This window comes from Lepidochelys kempii, chromosome 13 (genome assembly GCF_965140265.1).
Source record: "Lepidochelys kempii isolate rLepKem1 chromosome 13, rLepKem1.hap2, whole genome shotgun sequence".
Taxonomy (NCBI): domain Eukaryota; kingdom Metazoa; phylum Chordata; order Testudines; family Cheloniidae; genus Lepidochelys; species Lepidochelys kempii.
In genome coordinates, this window is record NC_133268.1 from 11,108,884 (window position 1) to 11,128,452 (window position 19,569).

The window sequence follows — 19,569 nt, forward strand, 5'->3', positions numbered from 1 at the left end:
GAGCAGAGACTTGAAGCCAGGTTTCCTAAACCTTAGGCTAGTGCTCTGATCACTGAGCCATCCTTCCTCTCAAGCCTCCAAGCCTGGGTTGTGGAGTGAACCTGGTCCCAGTTCAGAGTGAGTCTGGGATAACTGATGGTTTGAATGGAAGCTGGGTGAAGCTCGGCAGCTCTGCTTTGCTTCACTTTGAGATTTTTAAATTCATTTGAGCTCAAAGCAAAAACTGTGGCATGAAGCAGGAGTAATCCCAAGGGAGGGGTATCAGTGTCATCAGTTAGCCACACTTGGAGTCAGCTAATGAATGGTTACAGTGAGATGAGGTGGCATCCTGCAAAACTCAGAACTGATAGGTAAGGTCCCAGGAAGAAAATCTAAGGGAAAAAAGGAGTTCAGGAGAACTGGTGGTTTCTCAAGGAGACAATACGAAAGGCACAACTGCAAGCTATCTTGATGCAAAGGAAAGACAGGAAGAATAGTAAGAGGCCACTATGGCTCCATCAGGAGCTCTTTAATGACTGGAAAATCAAAAAGAAATCCTAAAAAAAAGTGGAATCATGGACAAATTTCTAAGGAGGAGTACAAATGAATACGCACAAGCATGTAAGGGCAAAATCAGAACAGGTAAGGCACACAATGAGTTACACCTAGCAAGGGACATAAAAGGCAGTAAGAAGAGGTTCTTCAAATACATTAGGAGCAAGAGAAAGATGAAGGAAAGTCTGCTTAGCAGGAAAGGAGGGCTAATAACTGATGACATAAAAAGAAAGCTGACATGTTTAATGCCTAGTGGGTCACACATTGAATATAAATTAACAATATGATGCAGCTGCGAAAAAGACGAATATCATTGAGGGGTGTTTTAGCAGGAGTATCATATGTAAGACACGGTAGGTATTTGTCCTGCTCTACTCAGCACTGGTAAAGTCTCAGCTGGAAAGCTGTGTCCAATTCTGGGTGCCACACTTTAGGGAACAAATTGGAGAGAATCTAGAGGAGACAAAAATGATGAAACGTTTAGAAAACCTGACTTATGAGGGATGGTTAAAAAAAACTGGGCATGTGTAGTCTTGAGAAAAGATGACCAAGTAAGGACCTGATAACAGTCTTCAAATGTGTTAAGGGCGGTTATAAAAAAGATGGTAATCAATTGTTCTTCATGTCCACTGAAAGTGGGACAAGAAGTAATGGGTTTAATCTGCAGCAAAGGAAATTTAGGTTAGATGTTAGGAAAAACTTTCAAACAATAAAGGTAGGTAAGCTCTGAAATAGGCTTCCAGGGGAGGTTGCGGAATACATATTAGTGGGGATTTTTCAGAACAGGTTGGACAAACACCTGTCAGGGATAGTCTAGGTTTACGCGGTCCTGCTACAGAGCAGGGGCCTGGATGTGGTGACTTCTTGAATCCCTTCCAGCCTTACATTTCTATGGTTCTATGATTCTATGAAAAATAGCCCCTAGGGCAGTGGTTCTCAAACTTTTGTACTGGTGATCCCTTTCACAAAGCAAGTCTGTGAATGCGACCCTCCTAATAAATTAAAAACACTTTTTTATATATGTAACACCATTATAAATACTGGAGGCAAAGCGGGGTTTGGGGTGGAGGCTGACAGCTCATGACCCCCCAGGTAATAACCTCATGACCCCCTAAGGGGTCCTGACCCCCAGTTTGAGAACCCCTGCTCTAGGGAGTGGCTACAGGGAGGTCAGTTAGCAACAGCTAAACTCGGGGGAATGATTACAGCGGAATTAGCTGGCATGCAGCTGGAGTAACCCATGTGTAATATTGCAGAGAGATCAATTAGCATGCAGCTCATACAATGACTGCTGTGAGGCCAGTTAGCCTGCAACTAGTGTGATGCAACATGAAATACTTTGAATACTTTAAAAGAACAAGCTTATAACGTTAATTAATAACGTTAATAACGTTAAATTCTGTGTGAATCCTTTCTAATCACTGTCACCATGACCTTACATGTTAAAATTCTTAGCTGGATTCTGAATTTATGGTGAGTGAGCCCCTTCTCCCTTTGGCATGAGACAGGAGGTTTCATATTAGTACAATTATTTCAGTGTCAATTAAGAAACTTAACTTATGATTTTCAGTGATTTTTTTTAAATAAAGAAACTCATTCTGGATCTAGGACACCTGATGAAGTTGCTGAGGAAATTAATGGAGATGAGGCAGGACAGAAGGTGGAAGATGAAGACAGCGTCAAAGAAGCTGCCCCAGAAATGACCACTCCTCTTCCTTCCTCTGAAACAAAAGATTATGCTGTTTCCCCATCAGCTGAGAGGAGCAAAGAAGCAGGCAGGCCATTAAATGAAGTTCCTGTTATCATGACTGCCAGTGAGCTGCTTCTGAACAGGCAAGAAAGACCTAAAGTCAAACCCAGCTGCAGAGATACCCACAATGTGTTCATGGAATGATGATGTGCCTTAAACAGCATGGCGCCACTTAATTGTTTCTAGTTTTTTCACTTGCACAAGCTGACATGGGACACTGTGTTTGATGTCAGACTAAAAAGAGACTTTATAGGGCAGATGCTCAGCTGGCGTAAGTCAGTGTAGCTCCATCCATAGTAAAGCTATGTCAGTTTTCACCAGCTGGGGGATATGGAATTATGGATTATAGTCTCCACCCATGAGAGACTAAAACTACTGCATGGTCGAACTGGTTAAAAATTTTCACATTAAAAGTCCCCCCCCCCCAGCTTTTTTTTTCCAAAATGAAACTTTTCATAACAAGTTGTTGAAATGCTCATTTTTTTTTGCAAATTTTTCCATATGATTTTTTCTGAAATTTTTACCAAAATAGATTTTGTTGCTTACCACAAACAGTTACTGATTGAAAATGGTGGTTGTGGTAAATGAAAAAATATTTAAAAAACAAATTAAAATTTCAGTAAAAAAACAAAAACAAAAACCCACCCCCACAGAACATTTTAGGCCCAGTTTGAACCCTGTGAGATGAAAACAAGTCAGAAATTTCAAAAATGTCACTAAGGTGTTTTTTGTTGTTGTTTTGTGTCCCCTCCTCCCCCCTCTTCTCCCCCCGGCCCCCCGACCAGCTCTACTATTAGGGATAGATTTAAAGAACTGTGCCCATGCAGCAGAGGCATTTGTGTTCATAGGAGCACTATGGTTGTTATGCACTAATGCTACTGAATTGGTGAATTAAGGGCTAAGGTCAACAAAAATGGAGGGTGCTCAGCAGCACCTCCAAGAGTTGCTTTGTACTTGGAAGTTTAAATGTGCAAACACACCCATGTTTTGTGGGGGCCACTGAGCAGGTGCTGTTCAGAATTAGGGGTGGGGGACTATGAGTGTATGTGAGTTAGGTCAGTAACAGCTTTCACAGAAGATTTGGTTGACAAAGTATCACAGCTTTAGTCATGCAGTTCTGAAGAGATTATATTATGCCATACATCTGGTCTCATATATATATATATATATATATAATCTTCTGTATTCAAAATACTAGCTTATAGCCTTGCACCAATTTTGTGAGGAAATATAATTAATCTATTTTTATATATTTTTTTTGTTCTATGTTTCAGGATGTTTCATGACAATGAACTGGAGCAGTCAGACAAGTTTTATCAGAGTCTGCCTCGATCCCTGAAGTTGGGCTTTGCTTTGTACAATGCGATGGTGTCCAAGTCAGAAATGCTCTGTTATTTTGTCATCATTCTCAACCACATGGTCTCTGCTTCTGTCCTCACTTTGGTTCTGCCCATCCTTATATTCCTGTGGGCCATGTTATCCATTCCAAGGCCTACTAAATTCTTCTGGATGATGGCTATCGTTTATACAGAGGTATGCAACAGCCAGAAAATTGCCTTGCTGCAGACATAAGTGTCTCTCTGCAAACAAGTACTATTCTTTTTCTTTACATTAAAGTGCAATAAACTTCTGTTAGAATGGATGTTAATGGGGTAGACTAGATGGCAGACGTGACTAAAGGATACTGGTAGGTCTGAAGGTAGTTCATGAACTGCAGGTAATTTGCTGAACATAAAACCAGAAATAAAGAAAATTAGAGAACATCTATACGGGATGAAACACCACGGCAAGGTTGGCTCTTCAGGATCACAAGCCAGCAAAAATGTATTTGGAAGATCTACAAACTCTTCTGAAAATGTTTAAGGCTAGATGTTGCCCTGCCAGGCCATGTCTTCCAACTAACTTCGTCTTTTTTCCTCTCTAGGTAACAGTAGTTGTCAAATATTTTGCTCAGTTTGGATTCTTTCCCTGGACCACTAAGTTATACTGCGGCATCAATGCAGAAGAGCCATTTGTTCTGCCAAACATTGTTGGGATTGAGAAGAAGGATGGCTATGTGCATTTTGATCTTGTGCAGCTGCTGGCTTTGTTCTTTCACAGGTCTATCTTGAAGGTAACTTGTTCTTGAAGAGAAGGAGAAGAAATGGCTAATTTCTTAGAGCTCTGCTGAATGTTGGCAGAGAAAAACTGAAACTCTGCTAAACTTGCCTGGTCTTAATTTCTGTTATAAATTCAAAACTCATCCCATCCTTTGGGGGCAGGGACTCAGACTCCAAACCCAGGTTTAGATTTAAACTTAGCATTTGGCCCTCAACTCCAATGGTCTGAACAAAATCCCAGATTTGAACACTTATGGGCCTAATTCTTTACATATAAATGCCATTTTCTTTAATGTGAGATACTCACATGCTGTGATGGGAGATTAGAGTCCTTGGGGTGAAATCCTAGCCCTGCTGAAGTCAATAAGAGGTTTGCCCCTGGATTTTAAAGGCTTTGAAGTGTGGATCCAAATCTGGGGACTTGTGCCCATTCCCTACCCACCGTGAAACCAACCGTTCGTCTCAAGTGTTGCCTCCCCCTGTTTCTCTCTCCCCCATTCTGTGTCTTTCTGTCTCCGCCTGCAGAGGGATTCATGGTTACTGTGAATTAAAGATGGTGTGCTGAGGACACAGTGTATCAAACTGTATTAATCATTCTTTAAATGTTCCCATTAGCGTCATGGACTCTGGGATTCCAACGGTGTCAATGTGTCTGATTCCAAGAAAAGGAGATTTTCTAGGAGGCAAAAGAACCAGGAGTCCAGAGGTGGCCTGCAGGAAGAGGAGCCTGGATCGGGGCCATGGCACCTTTTCAGACATCACAATCCCTCAGGGAGTGTCTTCAGAGGAAGGAAGACAGTCTCCGTTAACAGAGGTAGTGGGGGCCACACTGAGCTATTTTTAGACACTAAGGGGGCTTTCATTTTAAAATTCAGGTGGAGAAAATACTATAAGAGCCAAATTTTCAGTTGTTCAGCTTCCTTTCTCTGGATGCACCTGAAAATAGGGGATTGTGCCTTAGGTGGTTGTAGTCTCTACCCCCCCATAGTAGGGTATTACTGTGATTTTTTTCCCTAATGTGCCCAGTAGCATGGTGTATAGGTGCCAAATAATTCCTTCTGAGTAACTTAATGTATTTGCTAGCCCAAGAAACTATATTCATAGGACATTCTCAAACACTGATTTCTTGAGAGATAACCCTACTGGCTGAATTACTGCCTTATTGGAACATCTAAGGTTAAACAGAATTGTAAACCTTTGTGACAAAATTAGGACCTGGCTGTTAAGAAAAGAACAGCCCTTAGACAAACCTGTGATTTGTCTTCCCTTTGGTAGGCAAGACTCAGAAGAATGAAGCCAGGAAGAAATGGAGGCTTTTTAGAAAGAGTCCCATCAGCAAGAAGAAACTTCTTAAGGAAAAGATGAAACAACTGATATTGAAAGCAAAGAAGCTGGTGATTAAAATGTAATTGGGGTATTATTTGTAACATCTCTTACGAAAATGAGACATTGTTGCACTTCAGTTCAGTAGAGTAATTATAATTCCAGTTTTTATGCGTCTTCTATGGAAGATGTGCACTGGATACATTCATCTGATCGTTCTGAGGATGCATTGTTACAATTTCCATTGAACTAGATTATATCTGTTTTTACCCCTAGTGTCCTTCAAATCTATCGACCTATCAGGCAGTTCTTCTACGACATTATTCATCCGGAGTACAGCCCCGTCTGTGATGTCTATGCACTGATGTTCCTGGTTGACGTGATCAATTTTATAATTGTTATCTTTGGATACTGGGCTTTTGGCGTAAGCACAAATGCACCTTCTTTATATAGACTGCAAAGCAAATAGCTTGATTATTAACTTGGGGACTGTGGTATATAGTCAGCAGTCTCTACCATGACTGCATACTCCAGGATTTAGGGAGACACGAGGAGGCACAGGCTAAGTTAATCAGTCTGGGAGCCAGGAGGAACCACAGTGTCCTGTGTGTGTGCGAATAAAGAACACACTTTGTATTCAGGACAGTTGATTCCTCTCTCTTCTCTACCACCAGGGACATGATGGAAATTTCCCCTGAATTACAGCCACTCTTTTTGTTTGTTTTTGATTCAACCTTAAATTCTCTTGAGCAAGGAGTCTCCATAGACTAGAGAAGAGACTATCTACAAAAGACAGGCTAACTGATACAGATAACACAGAGATTAATGATGAGGGAGAGGCTCAACAGCAGACACTGGGCAGGGAGTACCATTGTTTCCCAAAGAAAGCAAATGTTTCACTTAATTCGATCATGAATTCTGTTTGTTCCATTCCCCGCCCCCCCTTCTCTAGACTTTGTTTTATTTATTTTATACAGAGTAGATCACCTCAGTACAGATATTTTAGATGGAAATCTAGTCAAAAGAAAGGAGAAAGGGAGGGTTACCTAAGGCCTTGATCCTGTGAGGTACTGAAACCCTTCTGCAAGGTGAAGAACACCATAGACATTAATGGGAGCCGAGGGCAGCCTCTTTCAGGAGAGGGTCTTACTGCACAGAGAGCCTGTTTCATTTCCAGAAGGGCTATAACACCAAACCGATGGCAAAGCGGCAATGCAGTGTAGGCTTCTGGAACAGAAGCACAACCCAGTCAGTGAGTGCTATGCTTATACTCTCAGCATTGCTGCTTGCACATTGTGCTTGGCTGCCATAGCACTTGCTTGTGCTTTCCACATCTGGATGTTGTTGTTATGTCTCAAAGGAATCTGATTCTGCTTCCAAGTGGGGGAATGATCAGTGATAACAACAGATGAGTCTATCAAGATCCTTAAAGGCTTGGTTTCATGCAAAATAGTCCTAGTTATAAAAACTTAGGGAGGAGAAAGAGAAAGCAAGGGATGGAGATGGATCCAAACCGCAGCTCTGAAGCCCTGATATTTTTATAATGGGTCTAGTTAAAACTCCATATCTGAACCCTCCCAAGCATGAGTGGGGATTTGAAATCTGGATCTGAATATTTCCAAAACACAGGGTGTTTGATTTTGGCAGGTTCAAGCTACAAACATGGTCCTGGCTCTGGATGCAGGGTAGATGCCCATTGCTCTATAACACAAAGGAATAGAATTGTTTAAAAACCAGTTGATCTTCAGACTCCTCCACGGGGCATCAGCAACGGCTCACTGTCATTTTATTTGTGTCTTTATTTAAGATGCTTCTACTTAGTGCCTGCTGAGTAGAGATTTGCTTGTAGAGAGGAGGGATTAGAGCTTTGCCTTTCCAACCCCTACAGAAAATGCAGCACTTACTTACAGTTGTAAGCCCCCTTATACTCAGGGGAAATACTTGCCTGAATAAGGACTACTCACATAAGTAATAGTCTGGAGATTCCCACTCTCCAATGGGTTATATAAAATCATTGGATAAATCCTGAGTGGTATTGCTTTGTAACTAGATTTTCCCCTTATTTGTTATGATTAATTTCAGAAACACTCAGCAGCTGCTGACATAACTGAATCCCTGTCGGAAGACCAGGTCCCTGAAGCCTTCCTGGTGATGCTTCTGATTCAGTTTGGCACCATGATAGTGGACCGGGCCATTTACTTGAGGAAGACTATGTTTGGGAAGTGTGTATTCCAGGTTGTCCTTGTCTTTGGCATTCACTTCTGGATGTTTTTCATCTTGCCAGGTGTTACCGAAAGGTACAACTGTGGCCAGTGTCACATGAAAATCTCTCTCTCTCTCGTGAGCAGGACTTGCTTTCAATGGGAAAACAGACATTAGCCGTGGTGGCTTTGAAGTCTGACATTTCTTCATGCTTTCAGCAGTGATTTAATTTGTGCTGTTGGCACTTATGCTGGGATGGGTGGGTTTGGAAATGGATAGATGGACAACTTAATTTCCTTCCACAGTCTTCATGTTGAAAGTGCGGCATGCTTTGGGTAAAGAGAACAAAAGAGAGTGCAATTATGTGTGCAAAATGCTACTGCGTTGCACGCCTAGTTTATTTGAGAAAATAGCAAGGTATATGGTTCGTATGCAAACTCAGTTATGTCTGTGCATCTGACTCTTTGAAAATGAGATCTCAGGAGAAGGAGACTTCTGCAGACTTATGAAGTATGGCAAGGGGAAAAAACCCTGGAAGAAATAGTCTCCCAACTTTAGATATATCCTACTTTGAAACTGCTCACTATTGGTCAACACCCTCCTTTCATGGATGGACATTTATTATTCAAGCTGCAGGGAAAAGAAGCTCCATTTAACAGGACCCATAGTCTCAAGTGACGACATATGGCCACTCACTTTACATCTCATTTTCACTAGGTTCCAATCCAGTCTGAGGAGGTTATATTAACATGAAGGTCAAACTAGTGATTGAGGAACTGTCACATTAAAAAAAAATGTAAGGACTTTGGGTGACCAAAATAGTGTAATGGAATCTCTGTTTTATTCACTTACAGGAGATTTAACAGAAACTATGTGGCTCAGCTTTGGTACTTGGTCAAATGTGTTTATTTTGGCCTGTCCGCGTATCAGATCAAATGTGGTTATCCGAATCGGGTCCTAGGCAACTTTCTGACAAAGAGTTACAATTTCGTAAACCTTTTCCTATTCCAAGGGTAAGCAGAGAGGCGATGTTCAGCTTTTATAATAGAGGCTAAAAACCTGTGGGCCAAGTCCTAGTCTCATTGAAGCCAATGGTACAATCCTCACTCAATTCAGTGGGACCAGCATTTAGCTCTATGAATGTTGACTGTTGACTCTATGAATGTTGACTGTTCTGGGGGTATGTGTGATTTATGGCAAGTATATCACAAATTAAGGTCAAGCCCTAAGTTTGCACTTTAGAGGAAAGGAGAGCAGGGTCTAAATGCCATAATTTGACTCTTGAATCCAATCCACATTTCTTGTTGCTGTAGCCGAGCTTTTCCCCTAACCTGATTGCTACTTTTCTACATAATCGCTCAATAAACTTCTTGGACAAATCATCTCACTTCCTGGCAGTCTCCCCTTAGCTAGATCGTTTCTGATTGCCTAGAATAGCTGCTTATTCCTCCAGCATGGGTCTCTGGAATGTATATGCTGTGATCCAGTGTCAAGAGGCAAGGAAATATTAGCAGAATTCAATGTAAATATTGTGTAAATCATCCTGAAATAGCATGGTTGTGAGATGAGCCTAACTGAAAGTTAAATAGACTAAGTAAATATAGACTAAATATATTCCATGCCTGGAATTGCCACTGGAATGGATCCAGACAGGAAATATGTTGATACACAGTCTTGTGGCAGAGATATTAAAAAGCCATTGGCCAGTTTGGTCATATTTGGGATGAATTTTATGTACTCAGTGCATTTTTAAATACATGCTGAGTTACATATTATTAACCTAAAAAACCCTATGGAAAAAATATCCATTTCCCATATGGGCTGACATTGCATGGAGCAATCTGTGGGTTTTGTATAAAGGAAGAGGCTCTGAAAGGAACTTTAAGGGAGGAATCTCTCTCTGGCATATTCGTGGCCTAGTTTTCAAGCATTGGCCTCCAGTGGGCCATGCAGAAACACTGCACTGCAGTTTTGAATGGTATTACCTGCCAACTCAGGGGATAGCAACAATGATTTGTACACAAAGGGGATAGGCTTTGCAGACACACACCCATCAGGATCAGTGGATGTTCCATGAATAAACTCCATCTCTTACATCCACAGGTGAGCAAATCTATCAGTTTGGGTTAGAGACTATACTACTCTGTACAGCACCTAGTACAATTAGACACCATTCTTGGGTGGTCTTTTGTACACAGGCGCTGACAGCTGAAAAGGACGCACACAGGTATTTGCACAGGAACAAGAGGAGGCCACGTCAAGGCCCCATTGGAAATTTGGCTTTTAAAGAAGATCTTCCAAATTTGAATCATTCCCTGGTGGGTGAATAGGTTTATAGGAACTGCCAGATGGGATCAGATGAGTGATCCATCCAGTCCAGTACCCTGCTTCTGATAGTGGCCAGTACCAGATGCTTCAGACTTCCCATAATGGAAAATTGTGGGATAATTTGCCCATAGGGGAAGTTTCTTCTTACCCCCAGGCAGTTAGCATTTGGCTTCTGCCTCGAAGCATGAAGGTTTCTGTGATTTCTGAAATCCCTGGGCACTCTGTAAAGTCTCAGTACTATACAACTACACACTGGAAACTGTTTTTCAGGAGCTGATAAAGGAAAAGTCCCCCAAAATCAAGGAGGATTGTGCCAGGGAAAAAGATTTCAATAAATGCCTGAAAATTATCTGCTAGCACTCTGCTAGGCTCTGATATTTAACACAGATGTCACTCTAAAAGGTTAATAACATTCTTTCTTTCTTCAACTGGTAGGTTTCGTATGGTGCCTTTCCTTACTGAGCTGAGAGCTGTCATGGACTGGGTTTGGACGGACACCACGCTGAGTCTTTCCAGCTGGATCTGTGTGGAGGATTTATATGCAAATGTTTTCATTATGAAATGCCTGAGAGAGTCTGAGAAGGTGAGTGATTCCAGTTGTACAATCCCGTCTCATCAAATTCTCTGACAGATGTTTCTGAGGCCAGTTGAGGCTGTGGAGGGAGAATAATGCACCCTTCAGAAAAAATTGGACTTGGGAAGATTGTATGTTTGAGCAGAACCTTCCCTTGCTCACTGTCCACCACAATGCTGCAGATAAATGGAGATGCCTGTAGCATTCTGACTGTATAGTTAAACAAGGCAGCCGTAATTACGCAGTCAGCAATGTCTCGGGCATAGACCTGTTTTACTCAGAGTGGGGATTTTATCGGGGACTCCAAGATTATGGGATCTTTTGCCTTTTAGTCAGACAGACACTAGAGATGGGAGTTTGGTTTTGCCTAGCAGTACATCCCCATTCCAGTACCACTTCAGCGTCAGCATTGGTTTGAGCCCATCTGCAGGATCTTTTATGTTATCAAAAGCTACTCTTGCACTTACAGAATAGTCACTGTGGGTGGCATCCTGGCCCCACTGAAGTCAGTGTCAAACCTCCTGTTGACTTTAATGGAGCCAGGATTTCACCCTCTCTCTGTAAGGTGAGGAGGAGAACTCCTTGCCCATATCTAAAAAAACCTCTCCCTTACAATTTCCAGCTAGACAGTTCTTCCTTATTTATAAGTACAACTCATATCTCCTGGTGGGGATGAGGGAATATATTAAATATAGCTTCCACTAGTTGTTTTGGAATCAAACCTGGGAGCCAGCTCCATCTCAGATTTGTCCTCAATATCTGAATGCCATGCTCTGCCGCCAGCTGCTGCTGCTTTCTGTGGAGAGCAGCGCCCTTTCACTGGAAGGAGTTGGGGGACATCTCGTTTCTATCAAGACTTTAGGCTCCCAGCCCTTCTCCCTTTAGATGCTGCTTCCTCGCCCTGTGGCCTTTTTACAGCCTTGCCCCGGTCTATTTCGCTAGTGCTGTTTCCTCAAAGAGCTGTTCCATGGCAGTGGCTACTCAGTCCTGAGAGGGAGCAATGGGCTACTCTAAGAACATCATATATACATTATACTGATAATTTCTACTGAATTATAAGTGTGTACAGTTCATTACAACTCCAACCCTCACAAATAAAATAGTGAGCATTTTCAGCTTATGCATGTCTTAAAAACTTTATAATTTTTAAATAGTTCATTAGAGGTGAATAGATAAGTTACAAGTGGAATAACTAATTTGAGGTTGTGTGTTTTCCAGTTGGTCTGCACATGGGGTGTGTGTGTGTGTGTGTGTATTGAGTAATCTGCCACTCAGTGTGCATGCAAAACAGTTAGGTTGTTTTCCAAATGCTTTGACTATCTCATAGCCTCAAAATGGTCACCAAGTTCCTTCCTGCCTGGTTTCCCTGCCATGCTACAATTGCATCATACTCAATTATATCTTTTTATTTGCAGAAATATCCTCAGCCTTCTGGCCAGAAGAAGAAAATGATCGTGAAGTATGGAATAGGGGGCTGCATTGTCTTTATATTGGTCTGCATCGTGTGGTTCCCACTGCTTCTTATGTCACTGGTTAAATCTGTGGCAGGAGTAACCAATCAGCCCCTGGATGTCTCAGTCCAAATTACCATTAGCGGTTACGAGGTAAGGGGAGTATTCTTACACGAGTGTGACAGACACTGACACACACACGGGCTAAGTGGATTTACACTAGGGTCAGAATCTTTTCACCTTATTGTTCACTGGTGTGCAAATGGCCTATGCTAGGGGCGATGGAAGGCTGCTGTCACTGGAAGGCTGTTCAGTGCCCTGTGTGAAATGGCAGTGGAAGCAATAGAAAAGGGAAAGGTATTAAGACGAAAGAAAAGGGGAGGTGGTAAATTCTATCTGGTTTCATGCTTCATACCAGTGGCATGGATTTTCTCTGTATTGCTACAGTGCCTGGAGGCACAGGGGTCCCAGGCTGCACTGAGAATGCCAGATCTGTGATTCGCCCTCTCTTTCTTGCCTAGTCATTATTCACCATGAGCGCTCAGCAGAGGAATCTGATCCCTTTCTCTCCAGCAGCTTATAATGAGCTGGCTAATCAATATGCCCTTCACCCGGTAAGTGTCAGGGCTCATTTAATCAGAGAGCCCAGATTCCCTCCAGTCATCCCTCAATGTTAGTGCTGCTCAGTGAGAGTTCTCCAGCAGGTGTCAGGTGCTTTGGTGGACATATCTTCCCTTTCCTGGAGTGAGCCCCTCACAAAACTGCAGTGATTTTTTTAGCCCAAGTTATGTCTACAGAGGGATTTCAGCAGTGCTTAGAAGTCATGGCACATGCTGGCAGGGTGACTCAGCAGAAACAAAACACAGGGGTAGTCAGGCGGGTCTTTCCTTAAGAGGGTATGTTTGCAACTTAAAGTCAAAGCAAAAAACAAAAGTCACCAAATATTTCCCCAGTCTAGAGCCTGACAGTCCCTAAAGTAACTCTTCTCCTCAGTGCCCTAAGCAGCCAATTTATAGCCCTTCCCCACAGCACCTGTGCAAGGGGGGAGGGAATGCTGAGCTGGTGTTAACCCCTTGCTCACCAAGAACCAGATAGTGCCATGCACCCTGTCACACCTGGTTTAAATCTGGCTGCAGGTTAAACTGGTTTTTAACCCTACTCTAGGGTACATCCCTGCTTCTATGAGGGTTAGTGGGCCCTCAGTCCAGTTATGGCCCCTTTGTTACACTCAGGAAGTGCAAAGGAACCATAATTCAGCTCCAAATGCCCAGCAGAGAATTCCCCTGCTGGAGGAGAGGCCCTATCAGCACATCAGTGCTGCTGCCAGGTCCTGTTCTCCCAGCCAAGGGCAGAAGGAGGGCATGGGGGGGGGGGAAGATGAGTGGCTCTATTCCACTGTGCCAATCTTTCCTGGCAGCAGCTCTGTGAGGGCTGTTCCTTGGTGACCCCATTCCTGTCCCTCCTGGAGCTCTGGGAACTTGGCCGTGAGGGAGGATTGGGCCCAGCACTAGGTTTTTGAGTAGTGCCTCCGACAGCCTGGCCCTGCTCTCAGCAGTCGAGCTACCTGAGGTAAATGCCACAGTTTGGCTGCTGTTGAGTTTGAGCCATTTTAAATGGGTTGGTTCCCTGTTGCAAAACCTGTGTAGATGAGGCCCTAACAAGAAGCCAAAAGGTTCCTGTTTTGATGTTTTACCCCTTCTATCCCTTCCCAAGTCTGCCATGCAGTTTATAGTGAACTACGGCCCAGAGGACATCGTCATTGCTAAAATAAAGAGCAATGCCAGCTTGCTGTGGAGCATCAGTCCTGCCAGCCGAGAGGCCATGATGGACGAGCTCTCCAGCTCCGCTGCTGTCTACGTCGACTTTCACTGGACCATTCTCAGGTAAATGCAGCATCGTGGTTAACACTGCAGTCGGTTAATGCAGCTCAAGGTCTATATTTTAAAAGTACTTTTCAGAGGAGTGACAAGTCAGTTTTAACAACATCAGTTAATGAATTATATAGTGGTCATACTCATTCATTCAGACTTCACTACGGTTAGCCTGCTGGTGTGCTGAGGTCCCTGCCACTCATGCTGTCACATTGTGTCCTGTGCTTCCCCTGCCTGTCTAATACAGAGTGGGAGCTCTTTGGGGCAGGGACCATCTTTGTGTTCTGTGTTAGTACATCACCCAGCACAAAGGGGGCCTGGTCCATGTCAGGGGCTCCTAAGAGCTACCACAATACAAATACACAATAATAATAATTAGTTAATTAATGGCTTCCATTCAGGGATCTCAAAGCCCTTTACAAACATTCATTCATGACTTGAGCCTTACACCTACCTCCGCGGAGAGGCTGGTGTAATTATCCTCTGAAATCTCTGTAGCACTTTGTGTTGCAGCTTCACCTCCAACATGTCCCCTTCCATAGGGCTTGCAAGGGACCCTCATAAGAAAGCCCGTAGCTGTCTTATACAGTGCCTGCACCAGAGGAATTCTTTCCCACCAGTTAAATGACTTTTACAGCCCCTGTACACCTCCACAGCAGGAAGAAGAATCCCTTCCAGTAAGTCTTATCTTGGAACTACATTTGTGTACCACACTTGAATATACCTCACTTGATTTTCTCTGGGCAGGAACGCTTCTCTGGTGAAGAATGTGGAAGCATCTGGCAAGCACACCGTGCGGTACAAAGAGAAGGAAATAAGAGAACAAATTGTTCAAATGCTAAATGGGACCAGGAAAGAGCCAATGTCAGTATTTTTCTTCTGTTTGAGCAGCATTTTCAAAATGCGCCATGGCAAAGAATTGTTGTTGGTGAACACAGTAGAGGGGATTTTTCACACGTTAAATGGGAGGGTCATTCCTTTTACAAACATTATAACCACACTATGTTAGGACTTCCCCCGTTTGATGACAAGGAGGGGCAGGGGTGTTGTAGTCACTCCTAGAAGTATTTTAGCTCCCATTTACGGTCATCCTTTTCTAAAATACATTGCATATGAACAATGGTGTCTGTACAGCCCTAGAGACTGAAGCCCTGGATTCCACAAAGCAGTACAACTCAGGCAGCAGCTGCCCTGCACACGTGCCTGGAGGGATCATCTCTGTGGTTTCGGGGTGGTTGGTTTCCAGAACCCAGTCGACCCCAGGACTCTTTCCTGAAGCTGCCAAAAATGGGCAACTAATGAGGAAGACTGGAAGGATGATCTGGTTGTTAGGGTGCTAGCCTAGAACTCCACAGACCTGGGTTCAATTCCTGACTTTGCCACAGACTTCCTGCAGGACCTTAGGCAGGTCACTCAGATGTAGATCCACAAAGTTATTTAGAGACCTAACTCCTGTTGATTTCAATAGGGGGTTAGGCATCTAACTACCTTTGAGGGTCAAGGCCTCATTTTCCCATCTGTATAATGGGGATAATGTCACTGCCCTACCTCACAAGGGTCTTAGGAGGTTAAATATGTTAATAATTTGAGGCACTCACATATTACAGCAATGGGGGGGCAATATAGGTACCTTAGCTAGTTTCTCTGTTATGGTCCTTGAGAGCTAGACAGAACCATTCTGTTAACAGATTGAGTGGGAGTTGCAAAGTTCAGATTCACTCTGGGGGGTTGATCCAAGCACATTTCTAAGTGGTAATGATCCAGAAGATTAATGCATAGCACTGAAGTATTTGATAATTCCAATGCAACGTTGGCTTCCACTTGCTTCTAGACTGCTTCCTGGCGTCGTACCAAGATACCTCAGGGCTACTGCTGGATCAGAAGCTAAAACTGCACATCGCTTGCAAGTTGGTAAGCAGTTGCAATAAATTAATTATGTTTTGGTCTCAGAGTTCCTTTGTGGAAACTGAAGTGGTACCCACTGTGGGCTAAGAGGGGAAATATTGTGAGCCTCACACACATTTCCAAATATCACAAAGATTCTGCACCAAACTGGCTGAAATGGAAATATTTCCCCAGTAACAAATTCCCATAAATTTGTGAGCACATCAGTTTTTACATGTGCAAGAAAGCAGATCACTGCACTGCTCTACAGAACAGATTCTCTTCTCTGAAGAGGAGTACTTGGAGAAGGAAATAGCATGCAGGGAAGGGAAGCATAGAACTGAAAGGTATTAGGCATGTAGGGAAAAAGCTCCTAATTTTATCTTTGCATTTGGGAACCAGCTCATTCTCATAAACCACAAGATATAGACAAAATGGCTTTCTTCCGAAACATAACCATAAAACTACAGCAGCTGGCCATCAACTCGTCTTCCAGCCAAGTTACTGAGTGGTGGGTTATTCAAGAGTGGAATCCTACCTGCTCTGGTAATGCTTGCAGCAAGAATATGGAGCTTATCATCTACAATGACAAAGTCAGCCCTTCCAGTCTGGGATTCCTGGCAGGCTACGGGTAAGGATGGCATGCTACGCTACAAAAATACTCCCCATTGCTCTTTCTAGGTGGTGGAATACTTTATTCGGGTTTATTAGGTAGTTATTCAGTATTGGCATTTCCCTACACAACCAGGCAGAATATATATCTATTCTGTCTGATTGTGTTTGACAGGTTGGTTCTTTCATAGTTTTTCAATATTTTCTATATGGCTCAAAAGCTGAGCCTGTCAGGCACTGCTCTGAAAGATAAGCCCTTAGGTGGGTTATTAGCAACTGAAATGGAGGTGTAGGGTTATCACCAACCAGATCTAACATTTGATTACTCCTCTTTGACCCTGCTGTAGTCAATGAAGTTGCACAAGTGTAACTGAGAGCAGAATTTAGCTAATGGTCAGCAAGCTAACATTTGATCTACGTCAGTCAAATTGTTGCAAAGTGCTACAGCTTTCAAAATTAGCAGCGATTCTGAGGGAAAACAGTCACATAAAGCAATTCCATTTCCGTGTGTCCCACAATAGGTTTTATGCACCACCTAGCAATTTACTGAAGTCCTAGGTCTGTGTTCTGAAAGGGCTTGAAGGCACAGGTGCTTTATTTTCCTTCAAAACTGAGAACAAATTCCTTGGGTTTGGCCAGCGAGCAGTCCTTATATCCCTAAAAATCACACATCTTTCAGTAAAAGCAAATGTGAAAACAAAGAGGAAAAAAGTCCCCTTCCCAGAGCACTAGGCTGGGAACTACTTTGGACCCAGTTTCCAATCCCTGGGTTAGGAGATTTTATTTCAGACTAGAAATAAAGCAGAAATTTAATAGTGAAGGGTAATTAGCTATCGGCACACCTTAGCTAAGGAGGTGGTGATTTAAAGAATTCATGTGATGGAAAATCCAAGATTGGATTTCTTTCTAAAAAGACATGCGGTAGCTCAACCACAAGTTATGGGTTTAATGCAGGCAGCACCGGGGGAGGTAATTCTATGGCCTGTGTTATGCAAGAGGTCATAGCTGATCACAATGGTCTCTCCTTCTGGCCTATTAATTGACCTTAATCTGCACTGGTAGTCTCACTGAAATTAGTGGAACTTTGTATAACTATTCGAGGTAAGGATGGTAAAGTTGGGTCCTTTGGGAAAAGCTAAATTGCACATTAATGGATACCTAAATAGCTTGCTTATTATAGACATTTATGCACAACTCCCATAGAATGGGCAGATAGCATGACCATATTAGGGAAGAGATATGGTCCCTTATTTCTTCTCCCAGTTCTGATCAACCCTGTACTCCCCTCTTCTCCTCAGCATCGTTGGCCTCTATATGTCCGTTGTCCTCGTCATTGGGAAGTTTATCCGAGAGTTCTTCAATGGCATCTCCCGTTCAATAATGTTTGAAGAGCTGCCCAACGTGGACCGCATCCTGAAACTCTGCACAGACATCTTCCTGGTGAGGGAGATTGGGGAGCTGGAGCTGGAGGAACAACTCTTTGCCAAACTCACCTTTTTGTACAGATCTCCTGAAACTATGATCAAGTGGACTAGAGAGTCAAAGGAACAGTGACAGGACAAATATTTGTTTAGTGAAGATCAGGCTTAGGAAGCAAACTATTGGCATGGGCTGCTTCAGAAGCAAATAGAACATTCAGGAACGGGAGATGCTGTGAGCATCTCCTCTCCATTGGCGTATTTCCACCTTAAGCTTTTCCAAAAGTTCCTCACCAAAATGTATCGTGTTTAGGCAGAAAGTGTACTTTTCAGGCCAGTGACTTCCCTTTGCTCAACCAGGGAAGACCTAGTATTGATCCCCTACAGACTGCACCCCACAATCATGGGTGCAGAGAGCTCGGCCCAAGTCCACCTGATTTTATCTGCAAAGCAGCTAGAAACTTCCTCACAGAAACTTCTAATCAGCCTCTGAGCAACTGCAGCTTGGGCTAACCAAGCTGAGCACCATTAATGGCTGAAGATAAATTATAGGGAGGAAATTTTAATCGGGCTAATTTACAAGAGTCTAGGTTCAAATGCAAGATTTTAAAAAAACACTTAAAGGGGTACTAGGACATGGGTGATGAGGCTTCCAGTGCTCATTGGACAAAATGCACAGACTCAAGATGTGTAAACATTCCAGTTTAGAACATAAAAACAAACCATTCCAAGACAAAATAAAAGAACAGAATGGGGCAGGGCATGATCTCTCTAGCTAGGCCTAAGGTCCCTTCAATTCTTAAGAGGTCTCTACCACAGTCTTTACCCAACTAATATTCTACTTCATAGTTTGGAGGGGTTTTCTATCTTGCTCTGCTTTTAAGTGGATACTCACTCCTTCCAGGTGAGAGTTCATCCACTTTTTCCTCGCTGCAGAATCACTGAAAAATGGGTTGGCAGAAGAGAACAGGGGTATTGGGCAACGTTTTGTTAGGTTAAAATGGAGGGGTTACCTGAATGGTATCCAGGATGGTACCCCAGCATAGGGACAAGGGGATGGAGTAGGGAAGTTCTTTTACAAATAAAAATGTCTGAGGAGGCAGCATGCCTCCAGCGGACAGGGCACTGGACTGAGCATCAGGAGCCCCAGGGTTTCTATTTCCAGTTCTGCCAAGCTGTGAAACTCTGGGAAAGTCACTTCTCTCCTCCGTGCCTGGTTCCCCTCCCAAGATCCTGTCTGTCTTGTCTATTTAGACTAGAAGCTCCTCAGGACAGGGTCTGTCTCTCACTATGTGTGTGCACAGTACCTAGCACAACAAGCCCTTAATCTCTGTTCAGTGAATCAAGTGAGAGAATTTGGTATTCTCATTCCAGTCATTAGCAGAAGCTCCTCTGCACCTAGTCATTCAGCACAAGTGGCAGCAGCTCCTGGGAGGAAAAGAGTGCTGTGGGTCTGATCTGAAGTGCAGCAGTAGAGCTGGGTGTGAGAACTTGCACAGCGCAGTCCATTCAGACTCTCGTTT

At 43.2% G+C, this 19,569-nt stretch overlaps 1 protein-coding gene across 1 annotated transcript in view; it reads left to right on the plus strand.

Moving 5' to 3' along the window:
- Positions 1–18,182, plus strand: part of LOC140897151 (piezo-type mechanosensitive ion channel component 2-like) — a 61,905-nt gene extending 43,723 nt beyond the window's left edge. The window contains exons 34-49 of the mRNA XM_073309522.1: positions 2,143–2,367; positions 3,559–3,817; positions 4,209–4,397; positions 4,999–5,197; positions 5,659–5,788; positions 5,983–6,130; positions 7,789–8,003; positions 8,763–8,921; positions 10,672–10,819; positions 12,226–12,414; positions 12,783–12,875; positions 13,975–14,144; positions 14,880–14,996; positions 15,964–16,043; positions 16,419–16,647; positions 17,927–18,182. Of these exons, the coding sequence (XP_073165623.1) occupies positions 2,143–2,367; positions 3,559–3,817; positions 4,209–4,397; positions 4,999–5,197; positions 5,659–5,788; positions 5,983–6,130; positions 7,789–8,003; positions 8,763–8,921; positions 10,672–10,819; positions 12,226–12,414; positions 12,783–12,875; positions 13,975–14,144; positions 14,880–14,996; positions 15,964–16,043; positions 16,419–16,647; positions 17,927–18,182 (2,806 nt within the window). The remainder of the gene's footprint in view (positions 1–2,142; positions 2,368–3,558; positions 3,818–4,208; positions 4,398–4,998; positions 5,198–5,658; positions 5,789–5,982; positions 6,131–7,788; positions 8,004–8,762; positions 8,922–10,671; positions 10,820–12,225; positions 12,415–12,782; positions 12,876–13,974; positions 14,145–14,879; positions 14,997–15,963; positions 16,044–16,418; positions 16,648–17,926) is intronic.
- Positions 18,183–19,569: the final 1,387 nt, after the last annotated feature.